Source organism: Arvicanthis niloticus, chromosome 13 (genome assembly GCF_011762505.2).
Source record: "Arvicanthis niloticus isolate mArvNil1 chromosome 13, mArvNil1.pat.X, whole genome shotgun sequence".
Taxonomy (NCBI): Eukaryota; Metazoa; Chordata; class Mammalia; order Rodentia; family Muridae; genus Arvicanthis; species Arvicanthis niloticus.
The window spans coordinates 30,856,793-30,871,280 of NC_047670.1; the positions used below are offsets into that span (position 1 = coordinate 30,856,793).

General features: G+C 38.8%; 1 protein-coding gene across 1 annotated transcript in view; it reads right to left on the reverse strand.

Annotated features, from left to right (window-relative positions):
- Window positions 1–14,488, reverse strand: part of Samd12 (sterile alpha motif domain containing 12) — a 284,228-nt gene that overhangs the window by 119,406 nt on the left and 150,334 nt on the right. Inside the window, 2 exon segments of the mRNA XM_034517590.2 lie at window positions 2,258–2,272; window positions 2,275–2,386. Coding sequence (XP_034373481.1) covers window positions 2,258–2,272; window positions 2,275–2,386 — 127 coding nt within the window.

A 14,488-nucleotide genomic window follows, 5' to 3' on the forward strand; every position in this document is an offset into this window, starting at 1 on the left:
ATCTCTCCTTGATTATCATCACAGACTCCAAAGGTACCGGGGTTCCAATGAGTTCTACCATCCTGGAGCCAGATACTGCAGCCTGCTCTCAATTCTGGAAGTTAGTTTCTAGCCACGTGGGATTGGGGATAACGGGTTTTACATTCATCCTGAAGTAGCAAAGGTCAGAGTTCAAGGGAAGAGAATGGTGTTCTGTGTCTTTCAACAGGTGAATAACAAAAAGGTGGGGGATCAAATGTTAATCCAAAATCACTTTCTCTATTATCCCCAAGTCTCCAAGTAATTCCCTGCTTTCTTTGCCTGCCAGAAAATAGGCTGGTCTTAGAAGTCAGGGGATTTTTTTTTTTTCAACTCCAGATAAAACTTGACACAAATAAAACACAGTTTTGCAGGTTGAAGGGTTGGCTTGGTGGTGTATTTATACCATTTAATTTTCACAAGTCTATGATATTTTACATCGATGTTTATTTTGGAGATAAAGAAGTGAGGGTGACTACCTTGCTGAGTAAGCAATTTTATCTTGAACTCACCCCTGTGGTGGTTTACTGACTCCACAGGTGTTTTGTGTATACCAAAGATGCTCTGCAGAACAGCTTGGTAACTCTATAACACACATCTAGTTCCTTTTTTTTTTTTTTTTTTTTTTTTTTTTTTTTTTGTCACTTGGCTGGGCACTTGATTATTTCATCAACACTGAGGTCTGTTCACTCCGAGGGAACTATTCGTCTTCCTTGTATGCGCCTTTATGAGACTCATCTGTCTCCCGAGTGCATACCATAATTTCCACAATTAATAAGTGATACTACTGATCTCAGGTAAGATTGTGACAAGGCAGTGCCATTACCATCGTGCACGAATTAAGGAAGAATAAGCAGCCATTATCTGATGGATGATAACTGTTATCAAGCAAATGACACTAATGGACTGATCACTCCTGGCATGGATCAACAGACCCTCTGTGGACTTTTCTTATATGTAGACTTTTAATACAAAGGATAGAATATGAAATCTAGACACTTCAAAGCTATGTGTCCTCACTACCTTTAGGATTCTAAGAATCTTATTCTAAAGGGCCATTAGCAGTGGTTGGTAAATGTACAGAAAATGACTCTTTTAGAGTTAGAATCTCACACTTTGTTAAATCAGCTTGAGCCATACCTGGACATGTCTATTGTGTAATTATTCATTACTTAAATGGCAAGACTCTAAAGTGATCCAGCTATACGTTTTCAAAATCTTGAGTGTCTAGAACCCTGGTACCATGATAATCTGCCTCACTGAATGAACTATGTATAATAGTCACGGCAGGGGCTGCTCTTGATGAAACCCTCCCCTCAATCTTATTTACCTCATCCTTGTTTCTCTATGACTCACGGTGCCATTGAATTCACTCTGAGAACCCCCCTCCAAATTTTATCTAGGCAGATGTGAGATCTGCTCTAGATAACAGAGTTGCAAGTGAAGTCCAGATATGTTCCTGATACTGTAGTGGTAGGCAGGAAGGTGGGTATATTCACTTCCTCTGCCATGCCATCCCCTGCCAAGAGAAGTGATAGCAAAGTCCTTCACAGCGAGTTCTACAACCCTGCTTTTTCTGATTTCAAATCCTTCTTTATCCCTTCAGTGGAAGGCTTTAGTACCCTTGATAGAAAAGTAGTTTCACTATATGACTTAAATGTGTTTATCTCAGTGACAGTAAGGGACAACTTCACTTTAGAAACTTAGACACCCTTGGGTGGGGACAAAGCAGAGTGGGCCTCTCTTTGTATGACAGGAGATGCCTGGTTTGGCAGGAAAAGTGGACTTTCTACTATTGATTCTTCTACATCATTAGTTACACATATGTAGCTAATCAGTCAGAAAAGTCGATACGATTGTTCTAATGAGAGAAAAAAGGGAGAGATTCTCCCACGTAGAAACTCTGCTTCTTCACAAACTCCCCAACCATGTTGATTTGGATGACTTTCTCTCTCTCTCTTTTTTAACCAGGACTGATGTGTTCTTTCTTACTTTAGATCCACCAACCACCTGCCCCATATACTTGCATTAGATACTCAAAATCTACTTTAGTTTACTAACTACCTGATTCATTCAATATCATGGTCCATGCTGTCTGGAGTTTATTGCCTATTTTAAAGCAAACTCATATCAAGAAGCTTCAGCGGAAAGACTTGTGTGTATGGGTAGAGAAGGGCCATCGTGATGGGAACAGGAGGGGAATGGGATTGAGAGGAGCCTTGGATACTGCAGACTTTACCAGTTATGTCATGTGTTTGAATGACTCACTGTAGATCTGATACTGATTTGGACAGTGTTTCTTCAGCCACTTGCAGACATCCTGCTGGGTCCACAGGGCCACTGGTTTTGACAGCTTCACTGTAGCTGACTGTGGAGAAAGAAAGAAGTGTGTGTTAATGATGCCCCATGCCTAGAAAGGCACTTATGTTCAACATCCTAGTGTGCTTGGTAAAGACCATAGCCTGAATTCTCTGAAGAGAACTACGTGGCTCTTATTTTCCCCTAATCTTTGCTACCTTCCTCAATATTGAAAACACACACACACACACACACACACACACACACACACATACACACACGATACAAGAAGAAAAGGCAATGCAAAAATTTTACCTGCTTGTGGGGTTATTATTTCTACTGGGAAACCTCTAGGAAGTAGTATTTTCCAAATATTCTAGCAACAAGATAATAGAGTTGCTAAGCAAGTACCTAAGGCGTTAGGGGTAAAATAGCCATTGCCAAATGCTTTTCTCTGTTTGCTGGAGGTGTCTAGGTCTCCTCCTTGAAACCCCCGGTGCCTACTATAGCACTTGGCCCAGCAGGTGAGAATAATTATTTCAGGATTGAATGTTAGAGAACTTAGATACCAGCATACTAAAATGTGCTAGTCTGCCTGGAGGCTCTGGACTCAGGGTGGTCCTGTAAAGCCCAGAAACATTAGTCATGCCACAGTGAGAAAGCAGGGAGTCAATTCTGCCAGCATGTGGGGAATGGTAATAAGATAATGGGAATCCTTAGGTTTTATATAGAAGCCAACTAGTCAAAGCCTTTTACTGCTCACTGGATCTTCCAGGAAACTGATCGTAAGTCATGAAAAATAAAAATAAAATAATTAAAAAAAAATCAGGGTGTGAAGACCCCAGTCTTTGATAAATGGTGGATTGCAAATACATTTATTAATAAGCTGTGGCTCTGTTGTCTCCCCCATGGATCCCAGAAGCTTGGATTAGGCTAGCTGAAATTATCTACATCAATAATTTTATTTTTATCATTCTGGACCAGTGTTTGCCAAAAGACTAGGGCAGAAATATTGATAATTCTTTCAAATATGTTCATTGCTACAGAGAGCCAGGCAATATTTTCTTACATTCTTCTTTGACCCTGTTCGATTAAGGCAAGGAGAAGGCCCTTCAATTGGCAGGAGCGTGAATTATGTCTTCCAAACACTTGTTAACATTTTATTTTTATTTTACAGACAAAGATTTGCTTCAGTTTTAGAACATTCAACAGAAAACAGTAGGTCTTCCATGCAGTTATTCTTTGTTTACTTATTATTAACCTTTACTTATGCCAAAGAAATTATGAGACAAAATGTATTTTCTATAATGTTATCTAGTTTGTTTTTAAACATCTTTTAATTACCTCCCCCACTGTGTCCCAATTTTAAGAACAAAAAAGTATGAAGGGAGAATGATAAGATAATGAGATATTCACCAAGAAATGGAGAGAAGGGAAGGGAATATTCACCACTTACATAACACTTTTTATTAATATGCATTTAATTAAATGATTCCTTGGGTCATCACATACCAAATAATTACAAACAATGCTTTCCCTTTTTATTTCTTGATGTGTGATAATTTGAATGCAAAAGGCTCCCATAGGCTCCTACATTTTAATATTTGGTCCCCAGGTGGGAAAACTATTTGGGAAGGATTAAAAGGTATGGCTTTTCTGTGCCACTGGGTGTGGGTAGAGCCATTTTCAGTTCATTCATATTCTCTCTCTCTCTCTCTCTCTCTCTCCCTCTTTCTCTTTCTCTGCATTGTGGTTATAGATCCAGATGTGAATTTTCAGCTGTTCTTTCCCTTCACCATTATGGGATCTAACTCTCTGAAACCGTAAGCCAAATTAAATATTTTCTTTCATAAGCTTGGCAGTGGTATGTGTTTCATCACAGCAATAGAAAAGTAACTAAGACATCATGCAATAATTTTTAATGCTTATCAAATTTCATTATAGTTTGTAACATAATGTCATAAATGTATATCTTTACATATATGTATAAATACTTTATGCAGTGTGACTGATAGTACTTTTTATGATACTAACAGCTAATGTTTCCAGCCTTAAACTTCAGCAAGACATGTGAGCATCCTGGCCAATGGAGAAAAGTGAAATTCATGCTCTATTAGTTATAAGGCTGGGTCATAAAAGACACAGTTTCTATCTGGCTTCTACTTCAGTGTTCAACACGGAAGCTCAGTCACCACACTGTGAGGAAACCCAGACCTCATTATGAGATCATATATAGGAGTTTTAGTCAATCCCTTCCTTGACATCTGCCATCAACCATTAACAAACAGACAGTCACACAAACAAACATCAGAAAACTGTAGCTCCAAGTCTCTGAATCTTCTGGCTGACGATCACAGACACTATAAAAAAGAAGCTTCTAAATGATCCAAATGAAATTTTGGCTTATCACTAGGATTTGTGGTAGTTTGATCTACAACTCTGTAATGAGATCACAAAAGAGCTTCCTTATCAGTGCACTCCCCTGTGTGTCCTGTGTGTAACAAGATGGATGTTGCCAAATACAGGCAGAAAGAACAACTGAATGACTTAATGAGCTGATATGACTTTCATTCCATCAGTGTTCTTAGGCATGGCTCACTATTCAGCACTAGGCTTCAGGTCCAACCCTGGCTGCTTTTCCCTGTGATATCCTGAGCTCATGTGGCTTCTTAATCAAACATGGCTGCCTCTGCCTACTACCCTTCTGCCCCATCTAAGGATGCAGCCATTTTCTCCTTCTATTTGAAACCCTATGGATTGTTTTCCTAATTCTGATTGGAGAGGAGAACTTTGGCCTTCAAGAATTCCAATGAGCACATGTTTTTACAGCTGCCGTTGTTTGGATGCTGATGTCAATCTTTTTCTTTGGCCCGCCATGACATTGTTTTCTTCACATGATCAAAAACACAAGGATTTGAGAGATTTTAGGCAGAGATGCACTTTGTAGCATGTTTCACAACCCAACACCTCTGAATCTGGCTCTTTCCTACTCTAAAACTTTCCCCTCAGATTAGCTGAATGAGGTTATAGCTGACACATCATTACCCTGAAACTCCTGAAAGTTTCTTTCAAGAACAGCTAATCACATTTTTTGAAGACTCCTATAAACCAGTCAGCGAAGACTGTAAATTAGGACAGGGAAGGCAGGAGGATGAAGTTGCTTATACATCAATACATTAAACTTCCTTATCTTGAAAGGTCATCCTTTAACTTGCTTATTCCCCAAGCAACAGAGGACTCGAGCCTGGCTTCAGAGGATGATTCACCCAAACGTGTCAAGTCAACTCAGAATGGCTCCTCAACAGCCCGTCATTGCTGCTTATCTTAGCTATACTTCTATAATCAGAAACTCAATGGTTCTAAACCCAAGGAGACCCCTCAGACTATATTCTATTATAATTACCTGTGAATTTGGTGATATATGCCTTGAAAGAAGTAAACTTGAGCTTAAGACTGTGTGAACTTACTGGGATCTGCTCCAGTAAACATAAGTGAAATGAAGGGTGGGGTTGAGTTTCTCCTATTAAAATACACTGTTTCATCTCTCCCTAACCAATGGTGATTCAAAGTCATGATGCTATTCAATCATCTGACCCTCACCCATGGCTGCATTGTGAAATTGTTATTAGTCTGCCACACATTGGTTTGTCAAGGTGTACCATTAAGGAGTCAAAATGACAACCATCTTCAGTTTGCTCTAGTTTTTAGATTGACTCTGCCTCCACTTCTCTTCAGTAGCACCAAGAATGGTCCTCAGTCATATCTCCTTGTAGCGTCACCATTAGCTCCATTCCAACAGCAATCAAGTTTTGAGAGTAAATACCATAAGCTGATGGCCTTGAAGACCTGAACCTTTACTTCTCTGTGTGAATTGGAACAACAGGGTGAATCTATTCCCATGCATGAGATTAACATATTGCCCTCTGCAGAAGTTAGGAGCAGGACCTGCATGGGTGTCTTGTCCTTCCCCTGCCCTCCTTTCTTTTGCCTTCCTGTGTCCACACTCTTCTTTGTATCTATCACCACACGATCATTTTCTCATTTTTAAAATAGCTGCCAGGTCTTCTTTTTCCCTCACAGTAGGAGTGTAAACCAAAATAATAGCAGTCTAAACAGCTGAGAGAAAGAATTTTGTATCTTCTAGGAACAGTAAACTAATAGAAAAAAAAAAGTTCTGCCCAAAGGCAAACATTAAAAAAACATTTACCCCAGTGCTTTATCTGTATGTTCAGTTCTACCACATCATTCCTCCGTCTACAACCCCAGAGACAATTTGGGTTTCTTTTGCTGCCCTGAAAGAGGCCTGGGGCAGTTTATTATCTTAACCTCTGTGCATTGTGACATGAAGCAGGATTCCAGACATTTCCTTTCTAAACTAGTTCTGGTCTTTATTTCTATCGACAAAATGAAAATGCATTTTCAGACACTTTCACTTTCTCTTTTACAGGAAGACTTTACGCAAGACTCCTATCCTCAAGGGAAAGGTTGTTTGCAAAATATAATTATTTTTGCAAATGATTCTTATTTGAATTTATCTCAATACAATAATTTTAGCTATGTCTTATAGTAATGTACAATGTGTGTTTAGCCAGAGAGCGTGTGAACACAGGAAGGCAAAGGGAAGGAGGGCGGGACAAGGACGAGACACCCACACAGGTCCCACTCCTACCTTCTTCAGAGGGCAATGCACTAATCTCTCACATGAAGATGGATTCAGTCTGCTGTTCTAATTCACACATAGAAGTAAAGGTTCAGCTCTTCAAGGACATCAGCTTATGCTGTTAACTCTTAAAACCTGATTGATGTTGGGGTGGAGATATGACTGAGGACCATCTTGGTGCTACGGAAGATAAGTGGAGGCAGAGTAAATCTAAAAACTAGAGCAAACTGGAGATTGCTGTCATTATGATTCCTTAATGCTACACCTTCACAAGCTAATGTGTGGCAGACTAATAACAATTTCACAATGCAACTTTGGCTACCGATCAGCTGATAAGTAGGGTCATGACTTTTAATCACCATTGATTAGTGAGACATGCAACAGTGTATTTGAATAGTAGGAACTCAGCCACCTTCCATTTCATTTTATGTTGTAAGTTTCAAGCTTGCCAAGCTAAAGATGAAGCTTTTCTCCTAAGCAATTAAATAATTAAATGGTTTAAAGAAACTTAGTATTGAAGGAACATACTAGAAAGTGCCTTTAGAGGAAGATTTCATTTTTTAGTTTAGTTACCCCTTATCTCTTTGTGCAATACAAATGCTCTCTTAATTTGCTTGGTTTCAAGTTATAAGAGAACACTGTAATTGCTATCGTGTAATTACTGTGTAACGTCGCCACTGGATGAGCTTGTCTGAGGCCTAAATTGTTGACTGTGAAAAAAATCAGAGCTTAGTTTTTTCCTAGCCATTCACAAGACAAAGTGAAACACACAGACAACAACCAGAAAGTGGTAAATAAGGGTTTAACATCATCCTAAGTTGGTTTGGAAGCTGTAGGAGCTTCCTTCTTCCTCTTTCCTGTAGTGTCCTGTCTGAGTTGTCTATTTCTGCGATAAGACACCAAAAGCAAGGCCACTTGGGGGAGAAAGAGCTTATTTGGAGTTTACAGTTCTAACGAGTGAGTTTGTGATCTTCTTGGTGGACAGCATGGCAGGAATCAGGCATCACAGCTTTGGAGCAGCAGCTGACGTCTTGTAATATGACCATGGGACAGAGAAAGCACAGGGAATAGTGTGGACTTCTACAATCTCAAAAACCCTTGCCAGTGGTATGCCTTGTCAAACAAGGACATACCTAATCTTTCCCAATCTTTTCCATCAACAGGTGCCCAAGGATTTAAAAACCTACGTCTATAGGGGTCCATTCCTATTCAAACCAACACATACCCTTTCTTTAACTCCTGTCTTCTTTAGTTTGCTGCTCTTGTGTTATCATACTCAAGATTGCAGAAAAAGTAGAGAGGAAGAAGGAGACACACATTTATATATAATAAACTATCAATGACTACTTTAGAGACTTAATATGATAGTTCACAAGCACTTGAACTAATTAATTTAAAAACAAAAAACCCACAAATAGCGCTCACTTTAACTCTTAGAAAGAGGTGTGAAGAAAATTGTGAAGTTCTCTAACTGTTATATTCAGTTGCCAGCCTCTGAAGTTCACTTACATTTTATTTACTATTATCTTGTGTGCTTGTGTGTGTATGCATATATGTGTGCCTCTGTGTGTGTGTGTGTGTGTGTGTGTGTGTGCGTGCGTGCATATGTGTAGCTGCATATATATGAGGTAGCCAGAGGACAATATTGGCTGATATTGCTTAGATACTGTCCACCCTGCTATTTGAGATTGGTCATTCACTGGCAGGAACATAACCAAATAAGCTAGGATGGTTGGGCAGCGAGCCCAGGGATCCGTCTGTTTTCTTTCTCCTGGAGCTGAGATCCAAAGTGCTTGCTACCTAACTTTTTTTGTTTGTTTGTTTGTTTGTTTGTGTGTTTTAATTTTAAGGATCCAATGCAGGTTCTCCTGCTTGCAAGTCCGTTAGGCAGTTTACCCTCTGACCTATCTCCCTGGCCCAGGAAGTTCACTTCCTATGGTCATTCTTAGTTTGGACCTAAATACATGATGTCAGCTCTTAAATTACAGGCTTCCCAAAGAGAAGACAACTCCCTGCCAGAATATTTCCAGGAAACAGAGTAAAGCATATGTCTTCTGGGTTGATGGGATGCATGCAAGTGAAGTGTTATTTCACCTTCTTTCATCTTTAGCCATATTTTGAACATCACCAGAAATGGTATCAAATTTCTCAACTTTGTAGAATCCCTCTGTGAAGAAGGAAGAAGGAGACACACATTTATATATAATAAACTATCAATAAATAAACTTTAGAGCTTCTAAACAGTAGCAATGGGGCAGCAACATGTATAACACTTCAAATACATAGTACGGCTTTTTTAGCTTTTTTAAATGGCTGGAAAACTTGTACTCTCCATTGGCTACAGTAATTTGTTCATACTTCTTTTTTGTTTTTCTGAAATGGAAGTATCCTCAGTGTTTTTACTACACACACACACACACACACACACACATATATATATATAGTAAATATATATATTTATTTGTATATATAATATATTTATATATATTATTTAGAAGTATATATATTTATATATATAATATAGAATAATAATATAGAAGTATTATATATTTTTTTTGTTTTTCTGAAATGGAAGTATCCTCAGTGATATATATATATATATATATATATATATATATATGTATGTATATATATATGTCATATATGTATGTGTATATGTATATATGTATATGACAAGCCAATATCTAGCTCATTATTGAATCATATCATTGAGTTATTCTGAATTCACAGGAAATCTAAATTTTGAGTTTTCTTCAAATGAACTGAATTCAAACTAGAGCGGTTGTGTCTTGCAGTCACCTTTTTCTAAACCCCAATTCAATTTTAAGGTTTCAATTCATCATTCCAAACATCCATTAACTGTTCTGTTGGCTGTCCTCCCACATTTGTACCAGCCATGAAAATAAAAGCTCTGTGAGGCTCACAATAACTTTTGAGAGTACAAGAGAGGGTTTAGGATAGGAAGCTAAGGGACCAGTGTTCCAGGAGACTACCACATTGGACATTAAAATAAATAAAAAAGTGAACATAAGAAAGGCTTGAGGAAAATTGTGTCTTGTTTCTCCATATTGCAGCTCAGTCACACCCTTGTTCACCCCTTGGTGCTGCAGGCCTACAGGCAGAGCAAGTCTGCAGGAGTCTAAATCATCAACTAGTTCTTGTTTAGAATCTAACACAGGAATCCAGTTCAATTTAAGACATCTAAAATAGTGGTTCAAAGACCTTGGATATGAGGAATATTTTAAAGTGTGTGTATGTGCATGTGTGGGTGTGCTTGTGTGCTTGTCCATTCAGGCATGTCCATGTGAGTGTGGGTGTATGTTCATGTAGGAATGAGGGAATTCACTTAAAGACTTCCTATCATTCCTGTAATTGAAGATAACTGCACACTCACATCCTCTTCCCTCTTATGGCACAAAACCTGAACAAACATGAATCTAGATTCAAGGTACTTCCTAAAACCTCACAGTTTTTTATAAATATCCATATGAAGCTACTTGTTAACAAGTACTTGAGGTGACTTCATGTCAAAATTAAAGTTGGACTTCCATCCACCATCTCACTAATTATTGGGTTGTATGTTCCATTGAAAGGAAAATGAATTTTGTCACCAGTAGCTATACTGATTTTCGTCTTTATGCCACATTGCAACTCTCTAGAGATCTAATGAGTTTGTTTTTATTCCATGCCATAGTCTGATGGATCCCAAACTGCATTTCCAGTCTTCCCTTTTTCCACACTATAGACTCCAATATGTATTAGACACTTTTGCAGGTCCAGTCCATAAACATCACAGCAAACTTATCTAAGACAGAGGTTTCATTCTTTCATCCCAAACTGCTCCCTCTGTCACTCTCAACACATCATCTGATAGAGACTGATACAAGAGATTGCACTTTGATCAAAATTTCCTCCTTTTGCTGATATTCACCATAGAGTCATCTGTTTTTCAACATTCCTCATGGAATACACTGGAAAAACCCGAGGGACCTAGGGTCAGGTATATCAAATTCCTTCTCTCTTATTGTCAAAATTCAATTGGAAGAAGTGTCTTGCCATACCCAGCCAACAGTATCTGAAGATTCAGTCCATCAATTGAATTCTGTTTTCCATTAGTCTTCATTTTAAATGTTTAAAATGGCATATACAAGGCTTCACCCAATGTCCCCACCCAATGTTGATATGTCATTTTGATTATATTCTCTTAATACTTTCTTTTCTCACTATGATAGTCTCTTTGCTGTCTAGAAGTGCCAACAATGCCCAGTTATTTTGCTTCAAATTCTCTTATACATACACAGCTAACTGCTCACCTCCATAAGCCTCTTGCTCATATGGTCTTTCTTTATAAGAGTTGCCATCCCCGTCTTTCTGTTTAGAAATCCAACACGCCTCCCTCTGATAATTCTAGTTCACATTACCTCCCTCTACTGTTTCTTTCTCTGTGGCAAACACATGCTGCATACTCCACAATTCACTCATTTTAATGACTGATTATTACATGACTTATCTTATTGCCTTGTACCTTGCAAAAAAGTTGAGGTCTTCCTCATTTTGTGAGAAATTCCAATTTTTAGAACAATTCCCTGCACAAGGCACTCAATAATCATCTGGCGAACAAATGGAAAAATTGTCCAGAATGTCACCATACATCACGGCTCCTATATCCTCGAAGTGTCAGAAAACTGGTTCAAGTCCCAGCTGTGCTCTTGACATTCTCGGGTTGAGGCATCTTTTCCTCCCATCAGATTTTTCTTGTACTGACTGAGCAGAAGTTGCAGAATTTGCAGAAAAAATGCGGTTGTCTAGCACCATAATTCTTTGCAGCACAGCTCACATCTCCCAGTCTCCATTTTTTTGATTGACATAGAGAGTTATGAGACAAGAGAAATTTGGCATTCAGAGCCATAAAGTCTTGCAGTGAAGGCCAGCTTTGTGAATTACTAGTACTAGGCACCTGGAGATGATTCCTGGACCAGTCTGAATATGCTTCTCACCTCAGTATATTACAGATAATTCCTATCCTATGGTATGTGAAAGCATTAGAAATTGTTCATCTAAGACATTTAAGTAGTGCCTGATGCACACATAATATGTGTTCATTTAGAATATATTAATATACCTTCAATGGTATATGCTTCTCAGATATGTGAATTCTCAAGCCTCATTTGGCATGGCACAGTGGGCACTGGTACTCTGCCAGATGAGTTGTGGGCACAGTGAAATAGAGTAAGGTATACTGAGTGGATCTGGTGGAGGTTGGAGGTGGGGGCACTAGGAGTAGCAGAGGGGGGATGTGATGGGGATGAATTATATGACAGGAGAATAAAAAAAAAATGAACCTAAAATAAAGAAGGGCAGAAAATACAGCCATTAAAGAAGGAGTAGAACTTAGACAACACTGGATAAAGACAGATATTGGGGAAGGGGAGCAAGAAAACACACAAAAAAGGAGAAATGATAAAAGAACAAAGATACTAAATAAATTATGCTTTGAGTATGTTTTGATATGCTTTTTATTTGCACAATCCTACTTATTCTGACAACTACACAAATATGACTTTGTGGACTTCATGAGAAAGTTATTCACTAGTTTCTGCCTAAGACTCACTGTCAGTCTAAGACTCACTCCCTCCTTTGTACAGGAACAGTCCTGTACAAAGTGTTTCAATGACATATCAAAGACACAGCTCGGATCCCACAAGTATTTCACACAGATATATAGAAAGACACACTATTTACCTGTATGTGCAGATGCTGCTAATCTACTCAGATGTGCAGATGATACTGCTTGACAGTGTTACAGGGGATGCTTGTAAGTTAGGCTGGAAAAATCTACTGTCTCCAATGTGCATGCTTTTGGCAGTGATGTTTCTAACAATGAAACCTCCCAGAATAAACAAGCAATCAACAAGACACATGTTGCATTTAGCAACCTGTATTGCTCTGCTTATCAAAGCCTGTTTTTTCCTATTAGCTCAGTTACTCATCTTGTCAAGAGAGATAAAGAGAGAAGATCACACTGTACTTTGAGTCAGTCCTGACTTAATATAGCAGGAAAACCCACCACTCAACCAGACAGATAAACACAGCCTTCAAGAGATGTGTACTACACAAAAAGGCATATATACACTCCATGCACATCCTATTAGTAAGACATTAGGTGGATGATATGTGGAGAAAAGCATGAGAAAAGCTCATATGAAAACAAATATGAACCATTATGATGCTATTGCTTATTATTATCATCGTATACTTCTGCAACAATGACTTCTAAATGATAGTAAAGTGAATTGAAATCCATGATGTCTTCATTGCAAAGAGATCGGGTGCAATATGACTAGAGTTTTCCAGTAATAAGTTTTCATCTGTTTCCCTACTTCTTGATTCTGTTCTTAATTCCACGATACATGGAAACGAAGGAGGCTCCACTGTTGTCTTGGTATGCCCAGGGCAGAGACAAGCTAATCTGGTTCCCCACTCTGGCCCTTTCCTTGTGAATGGAGGACACATGTCTATGCAATATAATTGGCCAGGGATAATCTTTCTATTTTAGTGATATTACCAGTAAAAGGACAATGAAAAAATCTACTCTGTCAAGAATGTAAAATTGGAGATAAACTGAAGTAATAATAAAATAGCTAAACATTTAATTTGCATGATTTTTAGAGAAAACAGATGATAATGAATTCTACAGAATTTGAGGCCACCTACTCTTAGTCCTAAAGAGAAAGTATAGCACCCCAAAAGTACTGGGGTAGAGTATGGGTTATAGAGAACCATGCTGCAAAATCTGGAAACATAATGTCTGTGTGATGTTTACAATTCTAATCTTTTTTTCTTTCTTTTTTATTAGATATTATATTTATATTTCAGATTTTATCTCCTAACCCCCCTTCCTCCTACCACCCAGGAACCTCCTATCCCATCCCCACTCCTTATGCTTCTATGAGGATGTACCCCCACTTACTCCTCCACTCCCACCTCCCCACCCACGAATCTCCCACTCGGTGTTCATCCTTCATGGGATCAAGAATCTTCTCTCCCACCTATGCCAGACAAGGCTATCCTCCCCTTCATGTACAGATGGGAACATGGGTCCCTCCCTATGTGCTCCCAGGCTGGTAGTTTAGACCTTGGGGAGGTCTGGTTGGTTGGTATTGTTGCTCTCCTCATGGGGCCACAAACCCCACATGCCGGTAGGATTTGCTGAAGGAGGCAGAGGCAGGAGGATCACGATCACGAGTTCGAGGCCAGCCTGGGATACAATTCTAATCTTAAACATAATCAAAGAATACCTTAGCTCCTAGCTCCATGGATTCCTGCTGTCAGCCACTCAGCCAAATGATGAATTATTTCAATGGAGGCTTTCAGCATCCAGAACATTCATAAAATACACCTCTGTTACTTAAAACACCAGTCTGTGGCTCTTTGTCATGGCATTTAAAGCTAGATAAAACACACAGGACCAAACTAATCCAGTGATTAGTCAATTCTTATTTAATACCCTAA